The sequence below is a fragment of the Lynx rufus genome, unplaced genomic scaffold, assembly GCF_022079265.1.
Source record: "Lynx rufus isolate CCGP_SWC_20201006 ecotype Redwood Valley unplaced genomic scaffold, mLynRuf1.p SCAF_10, whole genome shotgun sequence".
In the NCBI taxonomy this organism is placed as follows: domain Eukaryota; kingdom Metazoa; phylum Chordata; class Mammalia; order Carnivora; family Felidae; genus Lynx; species Lynx rufus.
Genome location: NW_025814824.1, coordinates 50,120,952 through 50,147,647, shown reverse-complemented (window position 1 = coordinate 50,147,647; position 26,696 = coordinate 50,120,952). Strand labels below are relative to the sequence as shown.

Below are 26,696 nucleotides of genomic sequence, written 5' to 3'. Positions count from 1 at the left end.
AGATGTCCAGTTTTATTTGAAGGACAATCAAGGGGCTTTCACAGAGAAAATAAAATAATGCATAGAATAATGCATTTTACTGCATTATTATTAAAAATTTTTATTTGACAATAACTTCACAGTTATTAAAATGTTATAAGAATAAGAATAGTACAAGAAGTATCCATATATCTTTTATTTAGATTTCTCTATAATATATTAATAAAATTTTATCCCATTTGTACCCTCTTCTTACATAGATGTGTGTCTATTTTCTAAAACATTTGAGGCTGTAAGTTACATACATCATGACACTTTACCCCTAAATACTGCATTGTGATTTTTTTTAAGGATATCAGTAGTCTATACATAACCACAATACAGTGTCAACTTCAGTAAATTTAACAATGGTACAACACTTTTACTCAGTCTGCTTTCGGTATTTGTTTGTCATTTGACTCAGTAATGTCCTTTACAACATTTTTTCCCCCTCCAGTTCAGCAGTCTCAAGTGAATTATAACATTTAATTGTTATGGCTCTTCAGCCTCCTTTAACCTAGAATATTTCCACAACCTTTTTTTTTTTTTTTGCCTTTTATAAGTTGACATTTAACTCCCCACCCACTTTTAATTGAACATTACTTATTTCCTTTTTTGGGTTTGACTGAAGATTTCTTCATGAAATAGGTCATACACTCTCAGCTATAATACTGCATAGGTGATGTTGTGTCCTTCTTATTAGCGTATTACAGATGTCCATGGCTCTTTTAATGGTGATGTTGCATTGTTTTTGTTCAAGTTTTCTAGATGTTATGTGTTTAGAAGAAGAATTGAGTGGTGCCCACTCAAGGATGTGTAAGAACAAACATTTTATCTAAAGAAAGATATTTAGAAATAGATTAATGTTCCCAGTAGGTAAAATCTAGTTTGACTGTAAGGCGTGAGGTAGCACATTTTAACTTTCTTCCTTGCAAAGCTCTTAATGTAGTATATTGGCATTTTATCTGTCCCTGGATTACCAAAGAATATTTGTTGATATCTTCCTTGGGATCTGCCAGTCATTCTGGTGAAAGAATAAATACTGAGTAGGTGATATTAGACAGAAAGAGATATAAAATATGTATTTCAACTTTAAATCTTTTATATGTTATAATTAATATCAGATCCAAAGAATTTTATAGTCTCTATTTCACTTTGTGCTTGCATTAGTAAAATTTTAATGCAAAACACATAAGTACCAAATATGTTGACTGGAAAGAATATTGTAAACTTAAAGAAATGAGCACAGGTCTTTATCTTTTGGTTATTTGAAGGATGTGTTATTAAGTGGATAGAAATCGTTTTGGGAGGGGTGCCTAGGTGGCTCAGTAGGTTGAGTGTCCAACTCTTGATTTTGGCTCAGTCTTGATCTCACAGATTGAGCCCTGTGTCCATCTCTGCACTGACAGCATAAAGCCTGCTTGGGATTCTCCCCACCCCCCGCCTCTGCCCTTCCCTCCTTCTTTCTCCCCCATCTCTCTCAAAATAAATAAATAAACTTTGTTTAAAATAAAGAAATAGATTTGTGAGCAGGAAAATTCCTGAAATATTTCTTGTATGTTAGTTTTAGGATGCATATAGAAATTCTCCAAAAGGTAATATTTATTTATAAAGAAAAGTCATTTTGAATGTTCGCAACTAATTTCTTTTGCCAAAAAGTATTTGTAATATTAATATCTAGATGGTATAATGCCCTCTAAGAAAGAACATTAATTAGTTTAGTTTGCAGCTCTGTTAGAGAACATGGTGGATCAAAACTTTTTTAAGATCTTATACTTGAATCCATTTACTTTGATTACATATGTATATTACATGTAAAATATGTATTTCCCACATCAAAGCACTTGAGGTATGAAATTAGATGAATATAAAATAATTTGAATGCCAAAGTGCTCATTAAATTTAACACTTGAAAAATTATTGGATTCCTCTTAAGTTTTGATTTCTCCCACCAGCTATCCTGCAAGGTATTGGAAGTGAGAAAAGTTACCTCCATATTTCTCCAGTTTTGCCCTTAATTTTTTTTCTTGTGTTTTTCTTTTATTTTTTTAATTTACGTTCAAGTTAGTTAGCACATGGTGCAACAATGATTTCAGGAGTAGATTCCTTAACGCCCCTTACCCATTTAGCCTATCCCCCCTCCCACAACCCCTCCAGTACCCTCTGTTTGTTCTCTTTTTAAAAAAAAAATTTTTTTTAACGTTTATTTATTTTTGAGACAGAGAGAGACAAAGCATGAACGGGGGAGGGTCAGAGAGAGGGAGACACAGAATCTGAAACAGGCTCCAGGCTCTGAGCTGTCAGCACAGAGCCCGACGCGGGGCTCGAACTCACGGACCGCGAGATCATGACCTGGGCCGAAGTCGGCCGCTTAACCGACTGAGCCACCCAGGTGCCCGATGTTCTCTATATTTAAGTAAGAGTCTCTTATATTTTTGTCCCCCTCCCTGTTTTTATAACTATTTTTGCTTCCTTTCCCTTGTGTTCATCTGTTCTGTCTTAAAGTCCTCATATGAGTGAAGTCATATGATATTAGTCTTTCTCTAATTTCATTTAGCATAATACCCTCTAGTTCCATGTAGTTGCAAATGGCAAGATTTCATTCTTTTTGATTGCTGAGTAATACTCCATTGTGTGTGTGTGTGTGTGTGTGTGTGTGTGTGTGTACACACCACATCTTCTTTATCCATTCATCTATCGATGGACATTTTTGCCCCTTAATTTTTACAAAGATGTGTACTACCTAAATTGTTAGTGGTTTATAGCTGCTGCTTTTGACACTTGTATACACATGTTTCTGAGCTTCCAAAGTGTACTAAATGATATCCTGGGGTTTCAGAAGAATTCCATGTGTCTTCCCAAGTGTCTGATTTAATTCTGGGAACCTGAGCAGTAAGTATTACTTGACTGAATAGAGTTTTAAAAATTGTTTTTATTTATTTTTATTCCTCAGACAAGACATCTGTATAGATTCTACATCAACCGTGAGAGAGAACAAACAACCTGAAGGTTTGGAATTAAAACAAGGTATAAACCAAGTATTTAATTTTTATATAACATTTACCTGAAGATTATAAACACTTTACCAGTAATAAATTTTCAGTGTTCCAGCTTGCCCCCATTTTACAGATAGGGGAACAGAATAATTTATTTGGTCCAAGATCAAAAGAATAAAGAATATGTCCTTTCTTTATTTCATGACTCCTTTAGCCATTGGAAAGTTCTGCCTTAGTGATACATGCTTACAGTGCCACCAGAAAGCTATCATCTTGAATAGTTTTAATTTTATCATTAGCTGCAAGATATTGGAGATACATTAACTGGATAGCTTTGGGTTATATGTGGGGAAAAAAAGCTTTATGGATAACTTTTTTGTCTTTTTTTTTTTTTTTTGCGAGGTACATTGTTATTACTTTATTTTCTGTGAATCAGTAGTGTTTGACATTGCCAGCTAGCAGAAGTGAAGTGGTAATTTGTAATTTATTCAAGCCAACTAGATGAGTAGGGCTAGTCTTTCATGTGTCTTTTTTTGTTTCCCCTCATCCTGGTAGGAAAAACTGAAAGTAAAATAAATTTTTATTAGTTACTCAAAGACTACCTCACATTTTTCCCGTTTCCTGGTATAATTACTTCAGAGCAGTGACAATCTACTCTAGCCAAAATGGTTGTATTATTTATTATGTAAGCAACTAATATTTGATTGGCTTAGAATAATGTCTGTAAAACTTGAGTCATAAGAACTTATTTGGTAGAGAGAAGTAGGTCATCAATTTATTTAGGCAGAATTTCTTTTTTTACTTGGGGTCTGTGTTGCTTAGTTAACACAGTGGAAAAAAAAGTTGGATAACTAATTTTGTGATTCATTCATTATATATGTAGAGAGAACAAAATCAAGATTTTCTGTAATTCTAATTATGTACTTTGGGGTTTTAATAAATATTTTTGACAGTTTCAAGAATTCCATTGTTTTTCAGAAGTCTTGTTGTGTTAGCCTCTTAAATAGCCAGACAAAATTGTATCTTTTTATATTCTGACTTCTGAGCACCCACCAGAGACATAAACTGAGATTCAGTGTCATTTACATTTCTTTGTTATATATAAATAAATGTTAAGCATATTATCATTTTCACATAACTCTTAAACCCCGTGGGTAATTGGACATCTCTGCTATTGTTTCTTTCTTTGTTTCTGTTCTTTGCATCTAATGAGCAGGCAGTGTCGAGGGTATGCTTTTAGATCATCTGTGGAGAGAAGAATGTCATGTAATTGACATGGTTGATTCCAGTTCCTAGGGAAAAAGGAATGGGGACCTCATTGTACAAATTAGCCATTGCTGCCTTCTAAGGGAAGGTGTTTTTCTGCTTTCATGTTCAGGTACCTGGAGCTCTTTAAACTCGCTTCCCAGTGCTAACAGCCTATTTTGCTGTAATTTTATATGGTAACTTCAGTCTTTTAAAAACCAGACAGGGAAGCAAAGAGGAAGAGAAAAAGAACTCAGAGTAGTCAGGTATCACAAAGCACAAGTCTTTTATGCTTAGGAGCCTATATAGACCACTCTCAGGTTCTCATCTAGTCATCAGAAACATCAAGAACACACTGTCATCAGTAAGTGACATCAAGCAGAGGTGAGAAAACATAAGATCAAAGCACAGCAGTACAGTTCATGTTATGACTAAATCTGTAGGAAAAAGGTTAAATTAAGTTGCAACTCTTATTTTAAAGAATACAGGGAAATAGTAGGTAAAGTCTTCTAGAAAAATGTCTATAAAATAGTTAAAATATAAAATGTTGCATAATGGAATAAACGTAAGTTATCTAGAAGATCGAATTATGTAGAACATTTTCCAGGTAAATATTAGTATAGCTAAAATCTGAACCAGGTAGTGAGTAACTTGCTTGGAGTAACCCAAGAAGCTGAGGTACACCAGGAAATAGAAATTTTAGTAGTCTGAATAAATATTGTTACCTTTTTCCCTAAATGAACCAATGTTGTCTACTTTTAATATGCACAACTTGCAAAGTTGATTTAGTATTATCTCCAGCTTTTCTTGCATAGCTAGTTGTTCTCTTTCACAGTGAGCTTAATAAAAACAGAATATAATGCGCCTTGTGAATGTATTGTCATTTTATTTAATGGCTTGACCATTTAAGAAAATTCATTGAAGCTTAGAACTAAATTCATTGAAGCTTAGTTAGAACCCTTTGTTCAGAAGAACAAAATCTAAAGCAGTGTTGAATTTTCTCTTTGCTTTTTTTGAAATACATCTTATTATATAACCTATTCATAGTATGTGATACTGACACATTACTTAAATTATATCTTCAGTTTTTTTAGCTTCTCAGCTTCTAAAATACTCAAATATTGAGAAATATTAATGGTGAATTAGTTACTTGAAATTGGCATTTTTTGGGTCTAGTTCTGGTTTCACCCATTTCATTGATAAGAAATATCATTTATGAAACAAGCTGTGCTGAAGATGAGTATCTGATTGTGCTCTGACTTCGACCACGCTTTCATAATGGACTAATAACCAAGATCTGCCTTCACTGTGCAGACATTATTTAAATGTAAATACAATCTACTGGTTGATTGATTCGTACTCAAATAAAATTGGAACTCTTCCATTGGGATTAGTTTCTTCACTCATTCATTTTTAGCAGGAGGGCAGCTGTATAAGAAACATTAGTTATAGTTTTGGTCTTTATCTGTAGCACAGCTGTGTTTGTGTACATGAGCACATATACATGTGCAAGCCTGAGATCCTTTATTAATTTCCTGGAGGATCTCAGGGCTTGTATTATTGAAATGGGTTTGCTCACTTTTTAAAATAATAATTATATAAATTTTCTATATTGGCCATTTTGTGCTAAAAATATTTAAAACTTTAACATTCAGTTTAAAAAAATGAAAACTGCTATTTGTTGGACGTAGTTAATTTGTAGAAAATATTTTTAAAATGTCAAATCTAATATTAGTGAATTCTGTTTATATATAGCTATAAATTTGCTTAAGACGTTCAGGAATATTAAAATAATGGTCTGTATTTAAATAGTTGCTTTAAAGTCGACAAGCAGGAGTATATGTAACCTTGCAAATTTTTCTCCTTGGTAACTTAAGAATTAAGCTCCTTTGTGTTTCTTCTTGGAAGTGGCCATGAGAAATTTTTTTAACTATACATGAGAAATAGCTAAGTCAAATTTGGATACTTAGGTTGAAGAGGTGGTGAGGTTTTTAGCCCTCACTTTAAAGTATTTGAAGAGCTGTCAAGTGGAAGAATGATTAGGCTTGTTCTGTATTGTCTCTGAGAATGAAAACAGGGCCGCTAGGTAGAATTATCACTAGACAGATTTTGGTTCAATTTATTGATCTCTAATCGGAAGTCTCAGAAAATGAAGTGGGCTGCCTTCTGTATTGCTAAAGGGTGTTTGAACACAGGCTACAAAAACTGCCACTTGGTGGCTCTGTTGTAGAGCTAATTGAAGCAGTGTTTGGATGTTTGGCCTTGATTTGAAGTTCCTTTCTAGCTGTCAGATTTTGTAAAGACCAGTGCCGGGTGCAGTGTCTGGACTTGAGAAGAGTGCTTAATGACTGGGTTTTGTTTTGTTTTTTAATTGCTTAATGGAAGCAGAATAAAATATACAGTGTTTTTTTCTCTATATTTTTTATTCCATTAGAAAATCATTCTTCCTTTCTATTAGAGAAAGACAGGCAAACACACACAAAATATGGAAACTGAATTTTGCTGTGGCGAGGCTCAAATTCTGCTACTGTTGTGTGTGTGTGTGTGTGTGTGTGTGTGTGTGTGTTTTAAAATAATGTCGTTGCCTCATGCAATTATATTTTGACCTTCCAGTTCATGAATTAGTGAATGATAGACAGTTTTAAGAATTGTCTTGTTAACAAGAGCTTCAAAAAGTTGAAAGGTAGACTTTAATAGGGGGAAAATGTTTATCAGTGGTTAAACTGTCTGATGGAAGTTTAGATATTTTCTCTGGGCTTCTCTGACCAATTTTAGACGGGTGGTCACCACAGTGTTATCATACACACTTCCAGAGAATGCAGGAAAAAGAATACCTGTACTTCTAAAGTAAATAAAATGTATAAATTTATATATTTGTCCCTCTACTGTAAAATTTCTGGTTGCATGTGTTGTTGTATTAGTACATACTCATTTATAGGAATAATACATGCTATTTTTTAAGTAAATAATATATACTGGAGCAGGTACTTAAAAACATTTTCACTGATAGGTTTATGTAAATAATGCAGTTGAGAGACCTCTTTTAGACTATCATGAAGAATTGATGATGGTCGCAGCTTATTCACTTATTACTTACAAAAATTAAATGTGGTAGAAGAGATTTTTGCCATCATTTAGCAAAGGTATTAAATATAAAAGTATATGAGACCATTTGAATCCTTAAGGTGAGGGATTAATGGAAAACCCCAACTGATTTTTGCTCTTCTTGTTGGTATTGTTACTGCCATTATTCTAAGATAGTACTGCACCAGGAGAAGCAAAGGTGAGTAAGTAGAGGGCCTAGAATAAAAAAAGAATGAAGAAGTGAATTTGCAGTAGAAAAGGAGTTGAGTTTTGCCAAAAAGAACTCTATAACCATAGCTGAAGGACTACATGCAAGTTAGGAGAAGTTACAAAGATAATGAGAAAAATGCCTTCAGTGATTTGTGTTGCTTTGGGAAGAAAGAGAGAATGAAGACCATCGGTTAATTAAGCCTGTTTGGAGCAGTTTGACACGTATCTATTGCTGTAGAAACCTCTGCATTGTCAAGTGAGGTCTTGTGGTGCCTCGTCCTTTGAGGAGCTGAACTGGAGGCATGAGTGTGGGGAGACCAAAATAAAAGCGTCCCAGGCTGTTCGGAGTTGGAAACAGAGAAGCAGATGTACAACTGATTTGTTCTCAAAGTTTGAGTCTGATTTCTTTTTTCCTCGCCCTTGATTGTCTCCCTGACTGGCTGTAACAAGTAAGTATTCACACAATGCAGCTTCTTAACATGAGTTAACTTTTCAGCAATTGGTGAAGTAAAAAGAGATTGTGGTGTAACCTTCAGTGTGACTTAAGAACTTACATTTCTCTTCTCGTTCCTTTGAGCCTTTTCACAAGTTATTACCAGCAATGACAGCAGACAGGACCCTCCCACTTTTTCATTTGTCTCTTTCTGTGTGTAGTAATTGAACAAAAGGGTGAAAATTACATTTTGTGTGGCACATTAGCCCATACTGTTTCTGTACCTTTTGAAGACCCCTCTGTTGCATTTAATTGTGCAACTTTTCTGCATTAAAAAACAAAGTACACTGGCAGCGTTTTTGGATGCATAATGCCTTGTGTGTGTTTTTCAAGAATGACATTATGAAGGGTTTGATTTAGTATCTGAGAAAAATGTTGATTGCCATGTTTCTTTAAATTTTACCCATTCTCGGGGCGCCTGGGTGGCTCAGTCGGTTAAGCGTCTGACTTGGGCTCAGGTCATGATCTCGCGGTTTGTGAGTTCAAGCCCCGCGTCGGGCTCTGGGCTGATGGCTCGGAGCCTGGAGCCTGCTTCCGATTCTGTGTCTCCCTCTCTCTCTGCCCCTCCCCCGTTCATGCTCTGTCTCTCTCTGTCTCAAAAATAAATAAACGTTAAAAAAATTTTTTTTTTAAATAAATTTTACCCATTCTCTCTTGTGGTTTCATAGGATCGTAGACGTACTGTTAGGGCAGCCACTTCAGAGGTTATATAGTCCAAACCTTTAACATGTTTGGATCTCCTTTGGATCCATGGTGCTATTCAGTAATTATGTTCTTATCCAATCGTTGGCAAAAGTACCTCCTTATATAGAAGTAACTCCTACCACAGGAAAGATGGTAAACATTAGATTTGAAATCAGATTTTGTTACCAGTTAACGAACTTTTTACTCATCCTACACCATAGTCTATGATTTAATTAGAAGTTTTGGTTGTAATATTATATGTAGTATGTAGTCTTTTGAGATTGACTTCTTCCACTTAGCAGGTATGCATTTGAGGCTCTTCATGTCTTTTTGTAGCTTGATATTGCCGGACAGTCTTCCATTGTATAGATTTACAACAGTTTGCTTATCCATTTACCTATTTACCTATTAGAGGACATCTTAGTTGCCTCTAGATTTTGGCAATCATGAGTAAAGCTACTATAATCATTTGTATGCAGGAGTTTGTGGACATAAGTTTTCAAACACCAAGTTTAGTTTTGTAAGAAACTGCCAAGCTGTCCTTCAAAGTGCTGTACCATTTTACGTCCTGCCAGCAGTGAATGAGATTTTCTGTTGTTCCATCTTCTTGCTAACATTTGGTGCTATCAGTGATTTAGATTTCGACTGTTCTAATAGACGTGTAAGTGGTATCTTGTTGTCTTACTTTGCAGTGCCCTAATGATATATGATGTTAAGCATCTTTCCATGTGCTTCTTTGCCATTTGTGTATCTTCTTTGGTGACTTGGCTCTTCAGATCTTTTGCCCATTTTTTATTTGGGTGGTTTTCTAATTGTTGAGTTTTAAGAGTTCTTTATGTATTTTGGACACCAGTCTTTTATCCAGGTGTGTTTTGCGAATATTTACTCCTAGTCTGTGGCTTGTCATTTCCTTAATAATTTTTCACATTTAATACATACTTTTTAGCTCCGTGCCTCATATATTTTATTCATTCATGTGGACTTAAGGGACCTCATACAAGAAGAAGATAAATTCAGTCTGAACCAACATTCTCATCAGTGATGCTTCAGTGGTCATTCTGATTCTGTTAAGATCTGGGAGGCACTATAGAATATTTAAATGCATAGATCTGTGAAATATACTTGGGCTTGAATTTTGGTTTTGCCACTTCAGTTGTGTGAACTATAGGGCAAGTTACTTAAACTCCGTTCCTCAGATTCATCATTTATAAAATGGGGATAATAAATATGAATGTCTATTCCATTATGGTTAGCATAAGGATTAAATGAGTTAATACATGTTCAGTGCTTTAGAGAAGTGATTAGTACCTGGTAAATGCTCAGTAAATATCCACTCTTGTTATAATTCTTTCTGCCATCATTATTGTTGTCATTAGAATTTTCTGCTTCATCCCCCCAATATCACCCTGGCTGTCTCTGATTGGCAAAAGTGTCTCCGTATTGAATCATAGTCTGCCAGTATGTATTTTCTGCTCATTTATCCTTGTGTGTCCTTTGGATTATAGAAAATGAATTTAATGCTTTTTCTAAATGATGTCCCTTCAGATTTTGAAGCTGATCCCTTCTTCCAACAAACAAATTGTGGTTTTGTGCTAGGCACCAGAAAGATAAATAAAATATGGTCTGGCTTGGAAAGAACTTCTCTAATAAAGGAAAGTAGATGTATAAATTAATTTTTCATATCTACCTGTTTCTGAATTTATATAGTCCCTGTCTCTCCTCTTAAAAATGGGTGAACTCTTTGTGTTGCTGCGACCAGCCCCTGTATTTGTATAGTGAACACATTCTCTTTTGGTATCTGCAGGTGTTTTTTTTTCTCTGTCCCTAATTATTGCCCCCCTCTGTAGTAAACAGTTGTCAGCAACTATTTCACTGATGTGGCTGAGTCCTTATCTTGGCCTGTCAGCCATGTGTAACACCGTTGATTATCCATCCTTCCCTGACACTTTCTTCTCTGTTTCTTTTGTGTCTTGCTGTCCTCTACTCGACTTCTAAAGGGTGAGTGCCCCAGCACTTACTCTTTGGACGTTTTCTCTTTTCTACATCCTAACGTAATTCTAGGACTGGCAACTACGAATTTATTTCTCCAATTCAGACTTCTTTCCAACCCTTAATATCTAGCTTCCTTATTAGATGTCCAGTAAGCATCTTAATATGTTCCAGAGTAAATTCTAGATTCTTCTCTGACCCCTCCCCAAAAGCAACAAAGAAGAAAACAGTACCACTCCCCCTCCAAACCTTGCTTCTCCTACAGTCTTCTCCATCTCAATCAATAACATTTGCATTCTTCTGAGTGTCTAGGCCAAGAACCTGGGAATCATTCTTGAGTGCTTTCTTTCATCTTTGTCAACAAATCCTGTCAGCTCTACTTTCACAAAGATCAGAATCCCACCACTTCACACCTCTTCTTGGCCAAATTATTCTCGTGTTGATTCTTATAGCATGTTGATCCCTTCTGTTTCTATCTATGCCCCCCTGTAGTCTCTTCCCTATAGCAGTCTGAATGACTGTAAAAATTAAAACTAAAAGTTGTCAGTCACTGTCTTATCAGAGCCTTCCGGTAGCTTCCCATCTCAAAAGTCCTTGAAGTCCTTCCTTCCTGTGGTGGTACAAGCCATAATGTGATACAGCCTGTCACTCTCCCCCTTGTTCTTTCTAGTCCTTCCTCCTCACTTTCCTCCAGCGTTATAAGTGCTGTTGTGTCAGAGACCTGACTTTTGCTGTTCCCTCTGCCTGCATGTTCCTCCTGAGGTAACCAGCAGTCTACAGCGTATCATTTAGATCCCCTGTCAGATGTTACCTTTTCTGTCTAAACTAATTAGCAGTACTTTTTTCAGAGCTAATTAACCTCTTAGTAAACCTAGAATTTTACTGAGCCTTGGTATCAGGTTTACTGTACTGTAGTTTTGTAGAAGATATTTTTCGAACCCAAAACCCTGATGCTTTGTCATGCGTCTGGTTCACAGTGTATCTCAGAACAGAAATGTTAAGCTGTCCTTTGTGACTACAAGTTTTACTGCTTGTCATGCACTTTGTCCAAATCTGAGAATTAAACTCATTCACACCAGTGGTGTACTCTTATTTAGGTCAACTACTTGTTCTGTAAGATCACACCTTTCCAAATCCGTGGTCTTCCTTAACTTGTGTTTACCTCACCTCTTCTCTCGTACTGAATAATTATCACCTAGTTCATACTACTGTTGCCTGTTTAATTGCTTATCTGATCTATTGTAAAGGCTGGTAAGAGGTCCCTGTTGTGCTTTTTCTCCTACAGTGGTGATGTCTTGTCTACAGAGGCAAAATTTTTGGATACTGTCCTTTTCTATGTTCTCATGTGTACATTTTATCTGAAAGGCTCACATACTTCTGTATTGTTTAGCTCTAGCACCTATTTTTCCATTCTGTCCCTTACACTTGGAGTTTCCTCCTCTGTCAACATCACTTATTAGATTTTGAGACCTACTTCATATCACATCTGTAGATCTCCTTGACGTTTCCCTATTGCCTTATATACTCGAAAATTCTGTTATGCTTTATACCACAGAATTTAGCATTTTAAAGTATCATGTCCATATTTTAAGCATACCTAATTACCATAAAGGCAAAATCTGTGCCTTAGTTATGCTACAAATATTTAGTTTACCCTACCTGTAGGATTTTGTAAGGCCCACCTCTTCTGTGGCCTTTATAGCACCATTGTAGCATAGGTAATAAATACTGAGTGAAGATTTGTTGATTCTTGGAGTAATCTCTCAATTTGTCATTCACAAAAGTTAGGTTTGTAAGCCTATGGACACTCAGTTACCCAGAAATTGAGTGTGGGCTTGGTAGTATACTAGACAGTTTTTCTGTATTAAATTGTTTGCATATATCTCAGTAACCATCAGATAATGTCATGATTAAATTTTGAATATCATGGTTAACGTGATACACTTAAATTTAAATCAGTAGTTTAAAATACTACATGAGAAAAAATAGCCAAGTTCTGTCAGTTTTGCTGAGAGGAAGATTAAAGTCCTCTACAAAAGATTATTTTTACATATTAAAAAAAAGTTGTTTCTTTTTCAGAAAATAAAGTTTTGATTTCTTTCTTGAAAAGGCTAGAACTCACTAGAACTGTTATAAATTGACTTTCTACAGTTACACTATAGTAGAATTGTCTTCCTTATAACTTAAAATTTAGTAAAACCGAAGTTTTCTGTTGTCTCAGAAAAGAAATCCACAGAGGCATAGCATTGCTTTCCAGTGAACTCTGGACTTTGTTACTAATGAGATTGTAGTAGGTTGATAACACTTAGAAGCCTTAGAGAGTTGAGATTCTAGAGGGAAGGACCTAGAGGGAAGGATGGTGAAATGTGCTGTTCTAAATGGCATAACCACTGAATGTGATTAACTGAAAATCTGATGAGAAAAACTAAAAGAGAAAACAAAGTAAGATAGTTTAACTCTTTTGATAACCAGGTCTATGGTTGCCTAATAGGAATATTGGGATTCTGATTTTCTTGTGTTCTCCTCCAGGATATATATATTTTAAGGTATTTTCAAAATTGTTACTGTAGGTTTCTGAATAGAAATCACCATAAACAGACTTTTTATCTTGGAAATTGTCAGACAAAAATAAGTAAAAAAAAAGCATTAACTCCCATGTACCTCTCTCCATTTTCAGTTATCCACCTATGGCTAATTCTTTCATGCATACCCCTCCCTATCTGCTCATACTGCTAGATTATTTTAAAGCAGATTCTAAACCTCTTTTCAGTTCATCTCTAAATATTTCAATATGTTTGTATCTCAAAGGCTAGAGATCTCTTTTTAAGCATAATCACAATGCCTTAAAAAGTTATCGTTGCTTAATATCATATATTCAGAAAGTGTTCAGGTTTAACCTACCGCTTGTATTCATTGGTAGTATTGTGATGTTAAGATTGATTGGTACAGGTGTTATCAGACTACCACCTAATGGTTTTAGTAGCTGTTAATGTTTAGATCCAGTATTTCATTAGGGATTACAGAATAGTGATGTTTTTAATCCTCAAATAATCCAGTAGTTAGTTTTCTCAGGTTGTCTTATAATAGTTTTAAACTATATTTGTATGAATGGACATCCAGATAAGTACCCTATGTTACAATTGTTTGGATTCTAAGTCTCTTTTTAATCTGTATGCTCCTCCTTCCCATCCCTCCCTCTCACCTTCCTTTGCTCCCCGCTTCTCTTTGAAGTTTCTTAAACCAGATTGTCAGAGTTTCTCAGTTCGAATTTTGCTGATTGCATACCATTGTTCTATTTAATGTTATTTTTCTGTAAATTGGTAGTTGGATACAGAACCTTGATCAGATTCATGTTCAATTTTTGACAATATTTTAGAAGCAATGTTGTATCCTTGAGTCACATAATATACCGTTACTTCTCTTTTTTGTGATCATGTTCATAGCCATAGGGATATCTTGTCCACAGGGCTGATAGAAGTGGTCTTGATTTCTTGAGACTAGCTTTTATTGGTAATCTAGTTTTTTTCTTCTGGGAATTTTTATTAATTTTTTTCCCCCTGGGTTCTGATTTTTTTATAGGATGTGTCTTAGGTATGATACACTGCAGTTGGCAAGCCTTTTCACTAAGAAGACCTTCACCTCAGATCACCTTTTTTGTCATAATGTTCCCTCTCTACCCTTTTTTCTGTTTTCTGACTTATTCTATCACTTTATTCACTTCTCTGCTCAGTTTCCTTATCAAATCACATCGATCACTCTCTGAAAGCATCCTGCTAGTGTCTTCTTATCATGCTTTATTTTTCTTCATAACACCTGACATTTATTTATAGTGTCTCCTATGATTTAAATATAGCACAAGGACTTTTTTTTTATTCACTGTTTCCTTAATGTTTAAAACAGTGTCTTGTACATAGTAGGTGCTCAGTAATATTTGCTGAGTAAATTATATTAAGTTGTTGGACTCATGGGTCATTCATCTCTTAACTTTTATTGCATATTTTAAATATATTTTTATTTCTTTTCTACATAGGAGGTTTTTTTTCTTTCACTGTCTTCCAGCAACCACTGAATGTTTGCTTTTGATAACTGTGTTTTAAAATTCTAACATTTCTTGTTCTCTGTTCTTCTTTCACTGCATCATGTACTTACTTTATGGCTCCAGAGTCTACTTGAGTCTCTCTAAGGATACTAATTAGACTCCTCTGCCCTTCCTTCTCCCCCATTAGATTATCTTTTGATCCCTAGATTTTCTTTATTTCGTCCTTTGTTCATCTTGGTTCTTTACTTACTGTAGCTGGGTTTTTCTGAAAGCTGGTTTGGGTTTCATCAGTAGCTGTTTAGATATATCTCAGACTCTAGGAGAGCTCTTTAAGTGGATGAGGTAGGCCTCCCACTAGAGTGCTTGGGCATGTGGTAGGGAAGGGAAGAGAAAGAAGGAAGTGTTCAATTGGCCCAACTATTCTGAATGGATTTAATTTAATTATCTTGCTGTGTTTCACAGCCAACTCTTCGTTGCTTCCAAGATTCTCTAAGAAAGAGTTACACTTATCTGTGGTGTCTTTGGCTGTGGTTTTGCTCTGCTTTTATTTTCTGTCAATTTCATCCTGCCTGCTTACATTTTGTAAAAATCCTGCAAAATGTCTTTTTAGATGATACCCTTCTGTGTTATCTAATATTATGGTTTCATTTTTTCTTTTTAAACTTTTTTATAAGGATTATATTCTTAGAACTGGTTGAAGAAATACATATGTTCATAGGGCAAAATTGGAAAGCTCACTTTCTTTTTTCTACATTAACTTTCCTCCCCAGAAGTAACCACTATTAATAATTTACTGTTATTTTGAATATAAATATAGTTATTACTCTTTAGTTTTCTTTGTTCACTTAATCATGTCTTGATCATTTTTCCATCTTATAAATTTATTAATTTTTTTACAGATGGGTAAAATTCCTTTTTGTAACTAATGAGTTAAAAGTAATAATTTGCATTGCATGGTTAGAAATTAAGTTGAGCATTTTTATGTATTGATGCTTTTTGTATTTCATAGTTTGTGAAACGCTTGACTTGTTTCTACCCTTTGCCCTTGTTTTTAGTTATCTCTTAATGATACCTGGACATTGTATGTATTATATTTCATTAATATTTTCTTATAGAGTGCCTCTGTCTTATTTTATTTATGATGTCCCCCGCCCAGAGGTCCTACTATTTATTTAGCTAAATTTGTTGATTTTTCCCCTCTATGGATTCTCCATTTTGTATTTTACTTATAAAGGACTGATGTTAGTTTTATTCTCAGTTAATTTATAGTATTTATGCTATTATTGTATTTTTAAGTATCGGCCTTCTGTCACTTCATTGGCTTCTTGGTAGAGAAGGGAATTAGATATGTGTGCTCAATTTGCCATCTTCGGCAGGAATTCAGACAGATATTTAATTATTCTATGTTCTAAGGTTTGTCTCCTGGCTTAATTTAATAATTCACTATCAGGAAGTTTCACGAGCATACAGTCACTCATAACATTAGATATGCCTCCGTTTTGTGCATTAAAACTACTCTTAAGTTGAATTATTAGCAAGTAGAATGTAGGCTCTATTGAGGTTTAAATATGCTAGCATAACTTTAAAATCCTTTAAAATTTTTATCCCTCAAAATCTTTGTGACTAATAATTCTTGTATGTTTGTGTACTTCCAATTGGGTATTTAAAACTTTTAACAAAAAGCAAACCTAAGATAACACACACATACATTTAAAATTTTTATTTTAACAAAAAGCAAACCTGAGACATACGTGCGCACGCACACACACACAGACACGCATGCGGACTGGTGGAAGGACAGAACAGACAACAGTGATATTGTAAGACTTATGAATGAAGCATTTTGAGATAAGGTTACTTTTTTACAAAAAATGTACAAGTTTCACCGCTTCTACCTTGAGGATCATAATTGACAAGAAAAAACTATAAATTCCTAATACCAAGGATGAGAATAAATTATCTTTGGAAGTGTATTCATGTGTTTGCAAATGATACTTTAAAAAGCAAGTCAGTAGAATGATGAAAATTAAGGAATAGTGAAGTACGATCCTAAATCTTTAAATAATTTACCATGTTACATTGTCCAAGTCACCTTGTTTTCACATTTGTGAGATGAAGTGTTACGCTAAGTTGTTTCAGACACAAATTCTACAAAGCTTTGGGATCCGTGGTGCAGGTGTAGTGGGCAGATGGAATCTATGAATGTATTCACCAGTACTGTGTTATGGAGAACTCAGGCACTTAGACTTTGGATAATTTTTTTTTTTCAAGTTTATTTATTTATCTTGAGAGAAAGAGTGAGAGTGAGAAGGGAAGGAACAGAGAGAATCCGAAGCAGGCCCTGTGCTTCACAAACCGTGAGATCGTGACCTAAGCTGAAATCAAGACTTGGGCGATTAACTGACTGAGCCACCCAGGCGCTCATGGATCATTTTTTTTTTTTTTTAAGATTTTATTTTTAAGTAATCTCTACATCCAATATGGGGCTTGAGCTTACAACCCCAAGATCAAGAGTCACGTGCTCTACCAACAGCCAGCCAGGTGCCCCGACTTTGGATAATTTTAAATGTAAACAGAGAACACCAAATTTATGGAGCACCATTTCTTCAGTGATAGGATATATATAGCTGTTTAAAGAAATAAAGCAAAGCCCACCTTCTGCCTGCTGAAAACTTTGAAACAAACCCATAGAATATATAAAGAACTTTCTTGTCAAGATTTACCTCCTTTGAAACATGGGAAGTGTGCGTATAAACACTTTGACCCTGAATTTCCTGTGCTGATAACTTTATAAAAAAAGGATTTTATTATTTTAAGCTTGGGGCAAAGAGGCTCTTTAGCTGTGGTTGCTTCTTAAGCTTATATAAATAGGCTTGAAAAATTGTCTGAATTAGGTGAGAATATATATAGCTCTGATTCTTAGCCATTTGAAGTGTTTGATAAAACACAGTAATAAGATGAACATAATGTACATTCCATTAAAAAATATTTATATACACTCATATATATCCTTGTAGTCTTTTGGTCAGAAATATAAGCTGATGGTATATGACAGTGATACTCAGCTGGAAAGTTTGCCATGTATGTCTTCAGGATCTACGAGTGTAGATTCTCCACTTATTTAGTGAAAATGTCTCTAAGATTTGCTATTATCATTTACTCACATATAAACTCAAAGCAAATTAATTTCATAAAAATACAGCTACTTCAGAATTTGTGATTTAGCACATAAGGGATTCGATAGTTATAATATTACACATTGAACCCTGTACCCAAGATAATAAGTGAGCTTCATTTATATTGCCTGGATATTGTAAATGTACTTCTTTTCTCTAGAAAATCTGTTGTCCTTTTAAAAGGTTATTTGGGGGCACCTGGCTGGCTCAGTCAGTGTAGCATGTGACTTTTGATCTCAGGGTTGTGAGTTTGAGCCCCATATTGGCTCTAGAGACTGCTTAAAAAAAGCAACAAAAGAACCCCTAAAAACCCCACAGGTTGTCGCGTGAAAAAAAGTAGATTTACTGATGTTACTTACCTTTCATTGGCTACTGCTGTCAATGGGAAATTCTTTTGGATGATTATCCAAGTGATCAATATATTAAATGAAAGATAAGTGGTAATCATGTCTTGGGAAAACAAAATAGCTGAAATATTGCCATTTTATAAACATTTATATAGACTTAACTTAGGGTAGTATTAGACCTTGCACTTTAGAGATGTCCTAGGACAATTTGCCTTAATTTCAGGAAATTCTGGGAAGTTAAGGGATTTGCTCAAATCACATACTTTATAGCAGAGTAAAGTTTTAGAACTCAGGTATCCCAAATTTCAGACCTTTCCTCTCTCCCCACCCACCATTATATTCTTCTGCTCTTAATTCATTATCAGGCAACAACTTATAGTTTGAAAAACAGATTGCATTTTTTCAAAAACTTATGTTTTAAAATCTTTTAAACAGACCGCAGGTTTTCACTCAGAATCAGTGAGAACAGATTTAGAATTTTAGATTAAAGATGGCTAAGCATGAAAGTGAACTTTTTGAGGCTATGGACAACTTAGCGCTTCATTTCTTAAATTTGTTTTTGTCTCAAGTTGCAATACTTATATAAAGCATTATTTCTTTACATAAACGGCTGTATTTTTATTTATTTTTTTAGCTATTTGGGAATATTTGTTTCTTTGGGGAAGATATGTAAAATATTCTTTGGCATCAAATATTAAAACTTGCAACCTTTTTTTTAAAAACAATTTTGTGGACACGTATAATTTATCAATTTATTTTTCCACTTTGATTTTAGAATAGGGAGTAGTTTTTTAATTATTAGGATGTAGGAGGATCAGTCAAGGTCAGTAAATTGTTATTACAAAACCAGTGGAGTAGAATTGTTTATGGCCTAACCCTATAACATTGTATTATCAGAATTTTCCATCTGTTGGTAAATAAGTTTTTCCTACTGTAAGAAGACTTAACAAAGGTAACCTTTGGGGGGGATCATGACTTAAAAAAAATTTTTTTTAAAGATAAATAAATTGGAGGTGTAAGTGAGCACTCAAAGTTTAAACAACACCTGGACTTCAGTAATGTCCAAGGCCAAGGTAGTTGAGAGCCATAATCTGTGTGTATATTGAAAGTTTTAGTATCAGTTATACAAGTTTTATAACATATTTTTTAAAATTATAGTGTACTAACTTTATTAATTAAAATCCTCATGATGAAAATTTATTTTATCTTAGAAAATGGCCTTAGGCATTCTCCTTTAATTTATTGATTTATAACAAAGTGTGTGAAAAAGCAAATGAAAAGATGTAGGTAATTGCATTGCACATGGTGTCCAGCTTGCCAATGATATTTTTTCTTTTTTTGTAGTAAAGTTTTTTAAACTGTTTCTAGAATGGAATTTTACTTTTTTGTTAATAAGCCATGCTCTACTCAGACAATATCTAGCATCACCTTTAATTTTGTAATGTAGAAGCTTCACTGTGGTATAAAGTGGTGTGACATTTTAATTAGGAAAAGAGATCATGTGATGGTATAAATTTCCTACTGCTTCCATGTTCTGCTAAACTGGAATGAAAAATTCATTAAAATTTACATTAAATTATATCTGTTTTCATAGTTGAGGAGTCAGGGGAAAAAGGGATGGGACAGAGATTATGGAATGTATTTGGGACTTCATGGTGGGAGGTGGGGTCAAGGTAGCCCATTAATCATAAATAGAAAGGACATTTTGACCAGGGCATTTAGGTTACGTGGTTCTTTCCCCTTTTTTGTTTGTTACAGGCAAAGGGGAAGATAGTGATGTACTCAGTATAAATGCAGATGCTTATGACAGCGACATAGAAGGCCCATGCACCGAGGAAGCTGCTGCTCCTGAGGTCCCAGACAATACAGTCCAGAGCGAAGCTGGTCAGATAGAGGACCTGGAGAAAGACATTGAGAAAAGTGTGAATGAGATTCTGGGGCTGGCAGAGGGTAGCCCCAAGGAGCCCAAAGCAGCCACCCTGACTGCTCCTCCACCCGAAGACGTTCAGCCTTCCGCACAGCAGCTGGAGCTGCTAGAACTGGAGATGAGGGCGAGAGCTATTAAAGCCCTCATGAAAGCTGGTGACATAAAAAAGCCAGCCTAGTTACTTGAATCTGAATTCTAGGTGTGTTTGAACAAAGCCACATCGTATAGTTTTGTATATGAAGTTTATTTTGGGTCTTATGTGATAGTTTTCATGTAACCCTTATTAGATAAACTCATCTTAGGCCTAAAATACCTGTGGTTTTTTTTGGTTGTTGTTACTTTTATATTATATATGTGTCATTGCTGTACGAATTCATGCCAAATATCATTAGATAACCTGGATACTTTGTTGGATGAGTCTTTATGTCTGCAAATTGATATCTGAAAAGCCATTAGCAAAGAGTCACTGTATTGTTCCCCTTCATTTTTAAATGTTTTGGCTTCAGACCTAAAAGCTTAAGAAAGATTGACCAAGCATGTTGCTCTTAAGGTTACCTATATTTTTGTGGTAGAAAATTAAATTATTGCTCTTAGATTTATCAACAATTTAAGTTTAGTCATGCTTATATGCACTTTTAAAATAAGTCCATCTTGAACACACCTTCTCTGGGTGTGGATTTAACTAGTAAAAACTGAAGAGCATTTTTTGTTATAAAGTTTAGAGGGTCTGAAATGGCTGAGAAAAATGTTTTGTATAAAAGAAAAAACAGACTTAATTTAAGGCCATTTTTTAAAATGTGGAAGTAATTGCCCAACTTTAATTCTAGCAGACAAGCCATTCTAACAGGTATTTGATATTATTGGACACTTGGTTCAAGTTTTTTCCTTCGGTAAAAAGGGAACATATTTTCATTTACATTCCAAGCTATCAAGAAAAGAATATTTTATTGTACAGGCTTTTATCTCGTGTTTTCGCTTGAAGATCTGATGTGCTATAATTCCATGAATTAAAAATAATAAAGACTATCATTCTGGATCTGAAGACTTTTGATACATTTCCAAAAGCAAAATTAATTTCAGGAAGCTTTGATAAGTTGGTGTTATAATTAATCTAATTTTGTATAGTTTTTGTAAATAAATTAACATTCTGCCACAATAACAGATGCTTTTTGCCCTATAACTAGTTGTAGTTGTTTGATACAAAAAAAATTTAGGTAGAGACTCTTAAATTAATTTTTTTCTTAAAATATAAATCTGAAACCATTGCTTTTATATTTGCTTACAAGTATATATTATTTGTAAGTCCTGCCCTCCTAGTGTTGTATGAGGATTTTCCTCATAGATAAGACTTGCAGGGATTGCGTTTTATTAATTACATGTAAATCTTAGTTTCTTCCGGAAATAGAGTGTGTTATGAAACATTAGAGTTGCAAAGTTACAAATTTATTTTTTGTTGTTTTTGAACATGACTTTAAATAATCCTGTCATTCCCCCCCCCCCCCCCCGAATCTTTCTAATGTAACACAGGCCTATATCATTTGAGGTACTTCTCTTAGGTAAATGTGGGTGTGATTTCATTTCTTTTTTTTCTTTTTTTTTTTTGTTTATTTTTGTGAGAGTGAGACACAGAGTATGAGCGGGGAGGGACAGAGAGAGAGGGAGAGACACAGAATCTGAAGCAGGCTCCAGGCTCTGACAGCTCAGAGCCCGATGTGGGGCTTGAACCCACGAATGGTGAGATGGTGACCTGAGCCGAAATCATACACTTAACCAACTGAGCCACCCAGGTGCCCCAATGCGGGTGTGATTCCACTAGTGAATTCTCACAGTTACAGCTTCAAGATGAGAAAGCAATGATTACAGTAAAATAATTTTTAAATTCCAACTTGAACTAAAAATTGCAATAAGAACACAGCAATACGGAACAAGCTGTCTTGCTGCTTACTAATTATAAAATGCAGTAGATGACCTGTAGCTGTAGACCAGGGTGTGAGTGCTCTGTAGCTGACGGGTCACCCCCTTTGTGCAGCATGGTGTGTCTGCTCTGTTCAGTGTGCAGAACGGTATACAGGGCATCGGACCAGAGTGGTATGTGGGAGATAGAATAAGCTTCACAAATTAGAAGCTGTTTAGTTTCCTGCCTTGGAAAATCAGCTTTTCCTCTCACTCCTTTTTATTTTTTTAACGTTGAAAGACATGAGGACTTTTTTGAAAAATAGATGGCTTTAGAGAATAGGAATACGTTTGTTTTAGAAAATACCATATATTGATCTAATGCTGCCATTTAAGTCACCAGCTCACAGGTATTTATTAAATGCCTCTGAGGTGTTTAGTTTTGTTCAGAATCTCAGACTCAGGGATGTTACAGGATAAATTTGAGCACAGAATAGACCGAGTAATAATAGAGATGTGGGTGCTGCTGCTTTTCATGCCTCATTTCCCGTTTGGCCAAGGTAAGGAGAATTTTGAGGTGGTGTGTAATTAGTAAAATAAAAGAGCAAAGAAATTTTTAAGTTTGTTTATTTATTTAGAGAGAGCTGGGGACAGACAGAGAGAATCCCAAGCAGGCTCTGTGCTGTCAGTGCAGAGCCCAATGTGGGGCTTGAACTCATGAACTGTGAGATCGTGACCTGAGTAGAAGAGTCAGACACTTAACCAACTGAGCCACCCAGGCGCCCCAGCAAAAAAATTTTTGACAGCCTTACTGTTTTTATCCAAATTGAAGTATCCTGATATTTGAGGAGGAACTTGACCCAAATCTTGAAAGATAGGTGTTAACTGATAATAAGGGGTCCTATGCATTAGGCCTTGAGCCAGTTTTCGATATTCCTACTAATTCACATGCACTCAGGTATAGATCTTAAAAACCTGTGAGGGGGCACCTGGGTAGCTCAGTTGGTTAAGCTCAGTTCATGATTTCATGGTTTCTGAGTTCGAGCCCCGCATTGGGCTCTGTGCTGTGAGCTCGGATTCTGTTTCCCTCTCTCTGCCCCTCCCCCGCTCATGCTGTGTCTCCCTCTCTGTCAAAAATAAACATTAAAAAAAATTCAAAACAAAAAGTGGTTAATGGGCATATCAATAGGCATACACATATATTGACTTGATATTTGTTATTTTGAAATGCACTGTGATGCAAAGAGTTGAGAATTAATAGCAGAGCAGTCTTATTTTGCCCAAGTAACTGTAAAAATGAGGGATATAAATTGTTAGCCAATATATAAGATTTCCTTCTGCTGTTATACTCTGTGATTTCAGTACAGAATACTATACAATTTGGTAAACTTATTTCTTAACTCTTCCCTTCCCCTTTCTACTGATTCAAAAATGAAGCAATCTGTTTAATCTTTTTTGTACTACAGTGTTGCTGCATATGAACAACAGTCCAGTTTTTGTTTTTTTTTTCCCTTTTTTCCTTTTGCCTATTAGAGTATTGTCAGGATCTTTTGGTAAGTATACTGTCTAGAATTATTCAAATTGGTGCATAAACTTAACTTATCCTTAATTTACTGTTTTATTTAATTTCAAGATAATAAGTAGATGATTTTTAAGTTGATAAAGGTTTTTCTCCCTCAAGGCTTAAAAATGGAAAAACAGAGCTCTCCTTTCCTATTCTTTTTACCAGCTTTTGCTACTAAGAGATAACCACTTTCAAATCTTTTAGCTATTTTTCTATTAATCTCTGTATTTCTAAGTAACATAATTATTATGCTATTTCTTGATATTTCAGTTTTAGGTTTCACTGACCTGTTTTGGAATATGAAGATGAAGATCTGTTCTTCTACCTCTTCCCTAAACACATACCTTCCTCCTTCTTCCTCCTAATACAGTGCAGTTACATCACACGTCTTGGTTAACATTCACTATTTATACTATTTTGATATGTAAATACTATTCACAAATGGGTTGTGTGGTATCTATAATTATATTTTCTTTTTTGGTCTAATTTCTGTTCTAAGTTTTTTGGTATTATAATTACCCTATTACTTCATTTGCTCAGTGTTCTTTGTAGCACGCATTAACTTACACCCTAATTGTCCTCAAGGGGTGTAAATCTCTTCTCAGGAGATTCAAATGTATAATCTCCCATTCACCCCCCCCCCCCCCAAAGACATTTCTCCTGGAACTCTCTGTTCTATGTTAATCTGGATTGGTTGGGCTTCACCTCTCTCATGTTGGATATCCCAAGTTCCTGAATCTTCTGTTTTTATCTTTTAGTTTATTCCCTTATTTTGGTGGTGTGCCTCTTCCAACAGTTTCCTTTGAAAGAATTCATGAACAATACATTGTTTTGATTCATTAGTGTGACTCAGCATGGCTCAGTTCTGTCCATACACTGAATTGCAACATTATGTGAGTGTTGATGTCTAGGCTAGAAATCATTGTCCTGAATTTTATAACATTACACCTGTGCCTTCCGGCTTCCACTGAAGCTGTTGAGAAGTCATTTGTCATTTTGATTCTTGATACTTACGTGTGTCCTGTTTGTTTCTCTTCAGAAGCTGTTAGGCTCTTTATTCTTGGTATTCTGAAATTTCTTGATGATGTATCAGAGAATGAACCTTTTTCAACCTTTGAGTTAATCACTGGTGAACTTTTTTAGTGGGGAAATTCAAGTCATTTAATTTGGGGAAAATTTTATTTTTATTTTATTTTATTTTATTTTATTTTATTTTAATTTTTTGACTTTCTGTAATTTATTTTTTATAATTTACATCCAAGTTAGTATATGGTGCAACAATGATTTCAGGAGTAGATTCCTTAATGCCCCTACCCATTTAGCCCATCCCCCTCCCACAACCCCTCCAGCAACCCTGTTTGTTATATTTAACAGTCTCTTATGTTTGTCCCCCTCCCTATTTTTATATTATTTTTGCTTCCCTTCCCTTACATTCATCTGTTTTGTATCTTAAAGTCTTCATGTGAGTGAAGTCGTATGATATTTGTCTTTCTCTGACAAATTTTTCTAATTTTGCTTTGCATAATACCCTCTAGTTCTATCCACATATTTGCAAATGGCAAGATTTCATTCTTTTTGATTGCCGAGTAATATTCCATTGTATAGATATACCACATCTTCTTTATCCATTCATCCATTGATGGACATTTGGGCTCTTTCCATACTTTGGCTATTGTTGATTATGCTGCTATAAACATTGGGGTGCATGTGCCCCTTCAAAACAGCATACCTGTATCCGTTTGATAAATCTCTACTAGTGCAATTGCTGGGTCATAGGGTAGTTCTACTTTTAATTTTTTGAGGAACCTCCATACTGTTTTCCAGAGTGGCTGCACCAGTTTGCATTCCCACCAACAGTGCAAAAGAGATTCTCTTTCTCCGCATCCTCGCCAACATCTGTTACTGCCTGTGGTGTTAATGTTAGCCATTCTGACAGGGGTGAAGTGGTATCTTAATGTAGTTTTGATTTGTATTTCCCTGATGATGAGTGATGAACATTTTTTCATGTGTCGGTTGGCCATCTGGATGTCGTCTTTGGAGAAGTGTCTGTTCATGTCTTTTGCCCATTTCTTCACTGGATTCTTTGTTTTTTGGGTGTTGAGTTTGATAAGTTCTTTATAGATTTTGGATATTAGCCCTTTATCTGATAGGTCGTTTGCAAATATCTTCTCCCATTCCGTTGGTTGCCTTTTAGTTTTGCTGATTGTTTCCTTTGCTTTGCAGAAAATTTTTATTTTGATGAGGTCCCAATAGTTCATTTTTGCTTTTGTTTCCCTTGCTTCTGGAGACGTGTTGAGTAAGAAGTTGCTGCGGCTGAGGTCAAAGAGGTTTTTGCCTGCTTTTTCCTTTAGGTTTGATGGCTTCCTGTCTTACGTTTAGGTCTTCCATCCATTTTGAGTTTATTTTGTGTATGGTGTAAGAAAGTGGTCCAGGTTCATTTTTGTTCATGTCACTGTCCAGTTTCCCCATCACCACTTGCTGAAGAGACTGTCTTTATTCCATTGGATATTCTTTCCTGTTTTGTCAAAGATTAGTTGGCCATAAATTTGTGAGTCCATTTCTGGGTTCTCTATTGTGTTCCATTGATCTGAGTGTCTGTTTTTGTGCCATGGGAAAATTTAAAAAAATTTTTTGTTTATTTATTTTTGAGAGAAAGAGAGAGAGGGACAGAACGCAAACGGGGGAGGAGTAGAGAGAGGGAGACACAGAATCTGAAACAGGCTCCAGGCTCTGAGCTGTCAGCACAGAGTCTGACGCAGGGTTCGAACTCACAAACTGCGAGATCATGACCTGAGCCAGATGCTCAACTGACTGAGCCACCCATGTGCCCCAGTGCCATGGGAAAATTTTAAATATTACTTCTTAGATACTGAGTTCCTTCCCTCTTTTTTTCTCTATTCTCTGTTTTTGGAACTCCTTTTATTAAGATACTGACATCTAGCCTGATTATTAAATTTTTTACTTCTCATTATCTGGTTTTCATCTTTTTCTCGTACTTTCATATTTTCTCAATATTCTTTTCTAGTTCTTC

The 26,696-nt window shown here is 35.2% G+C and overlaps 1 protein-coding gene across 1 annotated transcript in view; it reads left to right on the top strand.

Moving 5' to 3' along the window:
* Positions 1–21,244, top strand: part of CAAP1 (caspase activity and apoptosis inhibitor 1) — a 52,617-nt gene extending 31,373 nt beyond the window's left edge. The window contains exons 5-6 of the mRNA XM_047065070.1: positions 2,972–3,045; positions 20,040–21,244. Of these exons, the coding sequence (XP_046921026.1) occupies positions 2,972–3,045; positions 20,040–20,386 (421 nt within the window). The 3' untranslated portion in view covers positions 20,387–21,244. The remainder of the gene's footprint in view (positions 1–2,971; positions 3,046–20,039) is intronic.
* The last annotated feature ends 5,452 nt before the right edge of the window (positions 21,245–26,696 follow it).